At 37.2% G+C, this 10,356-nt stretch overlaps 1 protein-coding gene across 3 annotated transcripts in view; it reads right to left on the reverse strand.

The window, feature by feature from the left end:
- FBXO25 (F-box protein 25) overlaps positions 1–9,741 on the reverse strand; it is a 29,794-nt gene extending 20,053 nt beyond the window's left edge. For 2 of the 3 annotated variants that reach the window (XM_009333211.1, XM_009333209.1), the window contains exons 1-3: positions 9,605–9,741; positions 2,379–2,482; positions 946–995 (exon numbers count right to left, since the gene is read on the reverse strand). In XM_009333211.1, the coding sequence (XP_009331486.1) occupies positions 946–995; positions 2,379–2,482; positions 9,605–9,741 (291 nt within the window). Of the gene's footprint in view, positions 1–945; positions 996–2,378; positions 2,483–9,604 lie in introns of those variants that run through there. The other variant, XM_009333212.1, reaches the window with a different exon arrangement.
- Positions 9,742–10,356: the final 615 nt, after the last annotated feature.

Genomic DNA, 10,356 nt, shown 5'->3' on the forward strand with positions numbered 1-10,356 from the left:
AGACCAATGTAAGTAACTACATCTATCACAGATGAAGATAAAACTGGGGAAGAGGGCTATGAATCTGGTGAAAGGCTTTGTAATACCCTTCAGATGTAGAAGGGCAGCCTCCAGGTCACTGGCCTGCAAGGTGAAGTCTTCCAGTGTCTCCTCTACATAAGCTCTCTCTACAACACCATGCTCTTCCTGAGTACAGAGCTCTTTATGATCTCTCTCAGCTCTAAAATGCAAGTCAATTTTTGCCTACATGGCTAGGGTCATCACACTCACCTCCCTCCCTCTCTCCTGGCCGGCATTACTGTGTGGATAAGAGACATCCTTATGGGTGTCCATGTTCCACCCATCCCAGATAACCATAGGAATCAACACAGGAATGACACTCAAACTTCAAGACAGTTTATCTCTGTATACAATGGATGTATTTTAACTCTTGGCTTTCCAAGAGGTCATTCCAAGATCTTTCATGTTCCCTTTACAGTTGCATGATACAGTTTGTATTCCAAACTGAAAGCATCTGGACTTTATGGAATACAAACGTCCTCTTTGTAAAGCTTGAAACTGAAGTTTTAATTACTTATATTTGAAGTCACACCAAGACTCCAAAATATCAGGTAGCTGCCTGCAGACACCTTCTTTGGAGAGATTACTCTTGGAATACTTTCAATTTTAGTTCAAAGATACACAGTACAGAGACAGACAGATGGCTGTGGAGAACTATATGTCCATCCTTGCAAGTTCCCACATCTCTGCCACAATGACCCACATAAAAGTCACTTTACTAGCTGCTTTTGCCTCACCATGTGCAGGTGTAGTATGTTGCCAATGAAGAAAGAGCTGAATATGACCCCTAAGACCACACGGCACAAATGCATTTTTTTAATATATTATTTGTCGATTGAGAAGCACAAAGATTGTAGGAATTGACCCACAGCATGCAGGACTTACTTCCCTGGTGCTTTCTTTATGAACATAAATCCACTTTTCACGATAAAAACCTAAAATAAAATAAAAATATAAGCATTTTTAGGCTTCCACTTTAGGTAATGCCTTCTAAAAAGAAACCGAACAAAACAGACCATCCTCAATAAAGTGCTTCATAAGATAGGAGAGATGGTAGAACAGTTTTAATGAAGGAAGTTTACTAAGGCTGAAAAGGATGACTACAAATTTTCAGAAGTTATGTACTTCAAAAAAAATAAAGGTAAAGTTAAATAATTTTGTAAATCAAACACAAGAGTTGGCACACAACTGGCAGATGTAGCACAACTTCTGTCAACTGTGTACCAACAACAGTCAATTTATCCTACAAAACCCCTGATCTGTTTTAATCCAACAGGCTCCTTAGCACTTAACACAGAAAAGTACAGAAACGAGCAACCTTTTTGTTCCTGAACACTCCACCCCTCTAATCTATTTTCTTCTGTAAAGGTGCCTGCTCTGCATCCACTTGGTTCAACTAGTTGCAGAACACTGCAGGGAAGTCAACTATACAGGGCTAATAAAGGCAACTAGGCAGACCTTTAACTTTCAGAAGTCTGGTATGTTGTCAAATGAAAGCATGCTCTTACATACAGCCACTTGAATCTTTTGAAATACTTTACACCCAGAGAAGCTTGGGGAAGCTCGCAGCTTTCTGCAAGACCATCTCTGTTACAAATTTTGGGAATATACAAATAATGGAGATCATTTCAAGAGCAAAGCATTAGAAACACCAAACAGATGCTTATCAACTTACCTTTTTTTACCTACTCTACCAAATTCTCTACTTCAATAAGTTTACTTGCTGTCATACACATATTTGCAGTCTAAGGAACAGGTGATATTTTAAAAATGAGAACTGACAAAAATGGCTTTGATATTTTAATTTTAAAAAAGGGACTATTTTCAAGAAATTCAATACGGATAAAGTCTTTACCAAGAGCTATAGGTATTGTGACAAAATAGATTTATTTATGAAGTGATTCTAGAACTGTAACACTAATCAGAATTTGAATTAAGCAAAAATAAAACAGTTGCTTTGGTAAGCAGAAGCTTCCATAAGCATCCAGAAGAATTTAATCTAAAACTAGTCCACAAAACAAAACAGTGGTTATTATCAGAAGGCATTTATTATTCAGGAGTTACTATTCTTAAATTAATTACCTTTGGATCTTTGAAAATCACACAACAGATGATCCATGCCACAATTCAATTAAGATGTATCACTTCTGACACCAGAATTTGTTGCCAATACAAAAGTAAACATAACTCAGAAGACTACTCTATAGGTGAATATAAATGAATGGCTATTATAAAATTTTGCTGAACCTACAAGAGTCTTCTAAAATAAATGAAGAAAAAAAAACCCAAACAAACCACAAAAACCAATCCAGCCTTACATTGCGAATCTGTGTTATTCCTAAAATGATCTTTTTTCCTTTTCTTGGCTGCAAACTCACAATCTTCAGTACTGTATATTTCTTCATCATCACCAGTTAAGATGCTGAAATAAACACATCAAATTAGAACAGTAGTGATTAAATATTTGATGCATACAGCTTATAATTCTCTGCATTAAAGTCTACCAGCTGGAAAAAAAAAAAATCATATTTTTAATGATGTTCCTCTACCTGATTGTCTAGAGCAACACATATCTTGAGATATGAGATATGAGTCTTGCTCTTTTTCCCAGTGGGGTTGAATTTTGTGTCAAAGTAATTAAATACAAAAGTATCTTCCTAATAGGTATCTTGTAAGTCATTACTGACATTTAGGAAGGACTACTGAGGAGACAGTAGTAACTGGACAGCTGGCTGTCTGCAAAGCTTAGTGTACAAAAATTCATTGTTTGAAATGGACCAAAAATTGAAAAACTGTGCACACAGGTGAAAGTCAGTGCAGAATTACTGCACATCCTCGTATAGGCAAAGACAGCAAAGAAAGACATCTCTTTTACTACTGTCAATTTTGGGGCAAAGAAAGTCTTTCTGTCAATAAATGCCTGGATCACAACACTGTACATAATTTAGGTGTCACAATTGTTTTACCAATGATTTGTACAGCATCGAGAACCACGTGGTCTACCCTCCTCTGTCCCAGAGAGAGTCAACTATACCTGTGTTACTTCTGACAGTTAACTATGTAACCTAACACTAAGGACTATACTTTTTTTATATATATATATATAAAAAATATAAAATACATAGATAGTGAGAGTGTATACATATATATAAAATATAAAGAAACTATTAAAACAGTTTTGTTGGATAAACTAACCTCTCTAAAATTCATATATGATTAAAAACTGCCTGTGCTACATGAAGTCTACACAGTTTCATAAAGTTTTGCTTTCCATTTTTGCAGATAATTAAAGGAACAGCAATACAGATAAGAATGGATGTTCATTTTTCTAGCACAGAAAAGGAAGATACTTCATACGAAGGCCACAGTCTTGCACAGAGAAGCAGAATAACTAAGGATACATGGTAGTGAAGCTTAACTGTAGGAATATTTTATTTCCCCATTATTATTCTTTGAGAAGAAAGTTGTATACAAAACCCTTCCCATTCATGACTATTTTTTAATCCGGATTTGCCAGATGAATCTATCAATGTCAGTTTGAACTTCAAATTGCACCAGCAACAGCTGAACATTGTAAAACTGAAGGACACCAGTTTATTCAAAAATAGCCTGTACTTGGGCATTAAGTTGCAAAAATAAATTTTTTTTTAGTTTATTGCTACTAGTTTATACAGTTAAAATTTTCAGGCTTGAACCATCTGTTAAAGAGGATGACTAAACAACACTGTAGAAAAGCTTTGTTTTTTTAACTGCTCTAATCAGTAAATGCGAGCTCAGCTTAAAGATACACAAGCTGAGAAGACTCAGAAATAGAAAGTTGTTTTCATCTTAGGTTTAAACCCTGAAAAAAGCTAACATACCTCTGCATTCAGATAGAGCTCATTCCAAGGTGAGAGCCTTAGTTCACGTCTTACCATTTTTAAAGCAGAGGATAACGACTCAACAACTTCAATATTCTATGCAACATTGCCAGGTATCATATCTGGTCAAACAGCAAAAGAGTTTGGAGAAAAGGAACTGGCAACTGACAAAAGCAGAACATCAACACTGACTAGTTACTTTGATTATGTAACATTCCAATCCATCAGGTTTTTTTTCCAAAGCTATCACAAAGGTAATCTTTTTAAACTCACCAAAATCATTACATTAATTATGTTTTAGCATATTGACTGCATCGCCACAACATGTGAGAAGTTATTACAGAATCAGAGAAGTTGCTACAGAATCAGAAATAGAGTCCAAAGCTCCCAGACCTAGCTTTATTATCCTAACAACACATACAAGACTAGAGAGATATGGCCTGATACTCTGCAATATAATTCAGGCAGAACAGAAACACGACCATCCCCAGTGACCCAATGCAATGGGCAGAGGAGGGGAGGCAGCATTCCTGAAGGCCAGTTTTAGAAGAGGAAGGTTAGTCTGGCACGATTCCTTCTTCTGTTCCTGGAGAGGAAGTGTCCCTAGAAGGCAGTTTAGACCAGTAATGTACCTGAAATGATTTAAAGCCCACCCCTGCCCCCCAATAATATACACTTCCTCAAGCATCAGACAAGCAAGCAAGACAGCTTAAGGACAGTCAATTAATACAAGGAATTGTGAAGATGAAGAGGGCTATTTCAAACACCTTTTCCGACATTCAGCTTCGCCTGTGACATTCCTGGAATTCTTCACGTCATTTTAGAGAAGATGAATTTGACTGTTCTCTCTGAGGATCTTCTCACATGAGGCTTTATTTCCTCATGTTCTGTCCCACTTCATGTGGAGAGTCTTTCCTGGCTTACCTGTAACCATCACCATTCTTCTTGACAAACTTTGTCTCTTACCAAGAATGAAAGCAAGGGTCCCACAGACATCAGAAGAATGGGACAGAAATACAGGCACTTCCCCAGCGACTGTTAGCCTTCCTTCCAGAAATCTGGAAAGCTGGCTGATGATTAACAAAGCTGCTCCACCATGTCCAAAAGCAACCTCTGCCCCCGCCAAACACCAAGCTAAGATACAAGAAACAAAATCAAGTGCTGTACGTGCCATATGGTGTAACAGAAGCCTTAATTTAATGTTTTTACCATAATACTGCACGTGACATCTGAGTGCACCTGGAAGGATTTAAATACATACATAATACTGCCAATTTACAGCTATTCTTACTTTCTTGTCTTGATGATGCACTTCATATTCTAAAGCTTCTAAAAGCAAAGTACCTGGTGTCCTTAGAATTACAATACCCTACATAAAGCATGCAAGAATTTCAGCTTTTTCAAAAAAGTAATTTCATAACAGTGTTTAAATAACCTCTTGGGTATGACACTTAAGATGCTGGAAAACTTGACAGGGCTATCTGAACTCCAACTGTTCTTCCTCATCCCCTTGCGTCTTTTCTCATGGAGGAAGGAACACCCTCAAGTCATGCAATTACCTACAGAGACATGCTAAGTGTTTTAGAAGAGACTAAGAGCCATTTACAGCTTGACCATGCATGGAAAATCCTGAGGTAAGTGCCTGCACCAAACAACATTACAATACATTTGTCAAATGCCAAAATTATCTAACACTAGATTCAAATCCAAGGACTTCTATCCAGTACCAAAAACACATTTGTGAACACTGTATCTCACTTACAGAATTCAACAAGAGACACGACAGACTCAAATGACTACCCTGCCAGCCCAAGTAGTTCATATAAGCCCAACACACAAAAAAAGGAATATCACCATCATGAAAATCTTATTAGATTAGTCTGACTCTCTTTTTCTTTTACCTTAGAAGGAAAGCATAAGACAGCTTTACTCCTAAGTTGCAGGCTATTCAGAGGTATTACATACAGTTCTGTAAGGCAGTGCTGTTCTCTCTCCCCCACCAAGCTCCAATGACACAGTGCTGTGACACTGGAAATAGGTATCTGTGCTAGAATTTATAGGTACAAATTGCAGGTAGTCATGGCCAGCATTCAGCCCACAGAGCTTGAACGAGCACTGCCTCAACCACACTTCCAGCTACTGTATACCTTGAATACAAGGCACTCTTCACTTATATAGTAATATTCATTATCCAAATAAGTAAGAGCTACGGAACTGAGGGTCTCATTTCTTCCATCTCAGTTTCCATAAGTAGAACTAATTTGAAGTGCAACTATTCAAACATTATTCCAAATCATTTAAATTGTTCCTGCACAAGTGATTGTTTGTTCAAGGATAGTTATCATTAGGTCCACCATTTTTGACTAATTCATCAACTGGATTCACCAAGGCACTGGATGACTAATTGAATATGGTAAAAAGTTCTATTTTAATAAAAACATGTTCTTCAATTTATGTAAATTATTTACATGTCTTGAAGGTTTATTTCTGAATCTCTTTGTAAGTAGATCTTTTTAATTTTTGAAGGGAAAGTATTTGTAATTGGTAAAAAGACAAAGTTTGGCAAGTAACTCTATCCGTACTTTCTCTCACAGAAGAGAACACAAGTAATAGTAGACAGGGTTTCAGTCAACTACATAGCTTGAATTTATGTCTTTTTAAAGGAAAACTGCCATAACTGCTCCCTGGAATACAATAGTCAAGTACTACCTTTAGCGTAGATTTCTACAGAATATTTTGGTGAAAAATATTATTTCATTTAATGAGTGAAAATAAATAAAACCCTATTAGGACAGCCAGACTGGCATACACCATCATCCCTATTCATAGGGAAGTTTAAAAAGAGACATACAAGTACTTATGTATTGTTCACTATATGCTTCTTCCACAAGGAAGGAAGCATTTTATCAAGCCTCATCCTTACTCGGTACTATACCATGTTAACAGATATCCTAAGCTGAGCTGTCTATTCAATATACACAGATAATTGTTTCCAAATAGCTTAAGATGGTACAGAGAACCAGCCAGCAAGACACAATACACTGCTGTACTTCAATACAAAGCCCTGCACATGGGACAGAAGAACCCCATGCCCGGGTATATGCTGGGTGCAGGCTGGATAGGAATCAGTTTTGCAGAAAAGGAGCTAGGGGTCTCATGAATAACAAGCTGAACACAGGTCAGCAGTGTGCCCAGGTGTTGTAAAAAGTCAATTGCACCCTGGTCTGAGTTAACAAAAGCGTATCCTGCAGACTGAAGGAAGTAATCATCCCTCTTTATTTGGCATGAGAAACTGCATCTGGAGTACTGTGTCTAGTCTGGGGCTCCCCAATACAATAAAAACATTGGCATACTGGAACAAGTCCAGTGGGGAGTTACCAAGGTGATTAGGTACTGGAGCACATGATACACGACGGTGAAAGAACTGAGCTTGTTCAGTGTTAAGAGGTGGTGGTGGAAGGAAATCTGATTACTGTCAATATCTAATATGAAGGTATAAAGAAGATAGAGCTAGACTGTAAGGTTAGAGGAGGTGGGCAGTAATAAGTCGAATGGTAATGGACACAGTCTGTGATAAGAGAAATTTTTATTAGATTGGGGGGGGGACCAAAAAAAAAAAAAATCACAGTGAGGATAATGGAACTTGGAACAAGAACCCAGAGAGGAATCTCCACTCTTGGAAATGCACAAAGCTCAACTGGGCAAGGCCCTACACAACCCGACCTCAGCTGGCCCTGCTTTGAGTGTGCATTTGGGCCAGATGACCCCCAGAGGTACTTTCCACCCCAAATCATTCTATAATATTGTGCAAATAGACATTAATTGCTGCTTAGCAGCAAAGGTTAACTCATAGATCCAAAGTTCAAATTGTAGTGAAATTACTCCCAAGCAGTGCTACTTTGTCAAGAAGTACCAAGTTGAATTCTGTAGTCTAAGTTTGGACAACATACATTTTTAACTGAATAGACAGAAGCAGAATTAAAAAAAAAAATAGGGCTACAGAATATGATGTGGTTTGGCTTCGCTGAGTAGGCGATGCGCAAGATGATGATGGTGAACTAGGGAACCACTACAGATGAGGGCATCTGCTGCAGACTAGGTTGGTCCCCGAGTTTGGGATTCTGACAAATTGGCAAGCTAGCCTAAGAAACCCACATCATGAAACACCTCAGATTTAATGAAAACTTTTTTCCCCAGAGCATGTCATGGCCAGTTCCTTCAAATTCATGTACCTATTTTAGTCCTGAACTTTAATACTCTTTTATGTTTCCAAAAACAGTTGATTTAAATCTGTTTCTAGCAAGACAACTCCAGAGGAGTTCTGGACTAAGTTCTTTCAAGCTGGGGGCCCGGGGCGGTGGGGGGAGGGGCCCGGGGAGAAATCTAGCATTTTTGCTTGAAGAAGCAATAAGAATACCTCACCTTGCTCTCTGGAGAAAAGATAAATATATCTCCACATATAATTAGGATCAGAAGAGCAAAAGTCTTAATGATATTCACAAAAACAATGATCATTTATGTCATACTTGCCAAACAATATTCATTAAAGCAACCTACAAAATTTAATTATTCAGTAACTGTGCAAATAGCAATCAAAATTAAATTAGATTTCCTTTCATTTGTCAACTATATTATTAAAGATATATGAAAGAGGGAAGAAAAGATTTTTTCAAAGGTATTTAAGACAACTTTTATGTTGAAGCCTTACTGAACACTCTTCCAGACAAGCATAGTCTTTTGTATCCACAGTGGCCAGACTGTGTGGAAAAAGAAGCCCAGATAATATCAGTGACAGATGAACACAAGAAGAAAGAAGGCATGAAGAAAACAGTAGGTCAAGATAAGCTTAATAATAATTCTTCACTGCTTGATAACTCTCGAGGTTTATTTCACAAATTTAGAAAACACAGGTGTATGAGTACAGCAGGTCCTAGCTTGCCAGTAAATTCCCTCTAAATCAGACCAGTTACTGTATCATTTACTGGACTAACAACAAAACACTGAATGTTCCCTTTTCTCATTATGAACACATTATGCTGGAATTTATTACCAAGAATGCTTATCTCTGAGAATTACTTCTTGGTGGAGAAACCAAGTAGAAATTTGTTTGGACAAAGCTATATCACACCAGTCTGTGGGCATCTGCCACAAGTATTACTCTATTTAACTAATATGTTTCTCACCTGTTCTACAGGAGCACATATATTGTGTTAGAGAATTACCATAAAACTACCATTAATTGTGTATTTGGAGCAAAGGCATTATATGACTGCCATAAACAGTCCTAATTCAACACCCAATCAGCAGAAAGTCTTTATTCACTTCCAGGTAACATTTCAATATGCCTGTTGAACTCACAATTTGTAAGTATCACTTTTATCTTTAAATAGTACTTGACAGTTGTGGGGTTTTTTTAATTTTTTTTTTTAATTTTTAAAGACATATAAGATAAGATGGGATCTGTCTGCCTAAAATAAGCAACTCACGAAGCAGTGACAAAAGACAGACAATCTCCATAGATTGGAGACACATGGTTGCATTTGTATACTTCTAGCATATGTAGATGATATCATCTACCACAAACACTTGCAGTCTGAATGGAAATTAAGTCAATCTTTGCCATCCCACCTGCTATTAACTTATGCAGAATCACTATTTTTTTCCCTTTTTTTTTTTTAACTTACACAGTGTGACTGATATCATTCAGCTGATTATTCCCATCCTCAAGTGCAGCACTGAAGGGTTCACACCGTTTCCATCCATCTTCTGTTTTAACCCATCTCCATCCAGGGGATCTCCAGTCTTGGCCCAAAAATGGCATGGTTTTTCTATAAGCAGCAAGAGGATTGATTGTGTATTATTTAATTATTAAGAAAAGTTGCAAAACGTCTTATCATTATTTCAGTTCTCTTCAATGTTAAAAAAATATAATGATTACCTTGAGGAAAGAAAGGTCTCTGCAGAGCATCCTTTTAAGAAACAGATTCAGTGGCTTAAGTACATTTTTGATTCTGTAACCTAATTTTTCTTGTTGTTCAACATTTATTAGATCAAGCTAGGCTTCCTAGTTCTTTAGAGAACAAGGAAAATAATCATGGTAGTCCAGGAAAGGGATGATACCAAAACGAGCAAAATTGTATCCTGTGTAATCTGCTCCGCCATGATGAAACAGATTACTGATTTTGAGACCTGACTAATAAATGGCTGTTAAAGAGTTTGACAGGCTACAAAATCAATGTTGTTCCTTTTATTTTTTCTAAGGCTTATAAATACTGAGTTTGTGCTACACTGTATAGTGATGCTTAGTAAAGGAATTTTCATTTTCCCAAATATTTTTTCAGTTGTTGTTGAGGGTCACCTCCCACACTAGGCTATTAACTGGATACCAGGACAAATGGAGACTGCAACATAAAGTCAACTGTGAAATGTCTCCTGA

This window comes from Pygoscelis adeliae, unplaced genomic scaffold (genome assembly GCF_000699105.1).
Source record: "Pygoscelis adeliae isolate BGI_AS28 unplaced genomic scaffold, ASM69910v1 Scaffold57, whole genome shotgun sequence".
NCBI lineage: Eukaryota > Metazoa > Chordata > Aves > Sphenisciformes > Spheniscidae > Pygoscelis > Pygoscelis adeliae.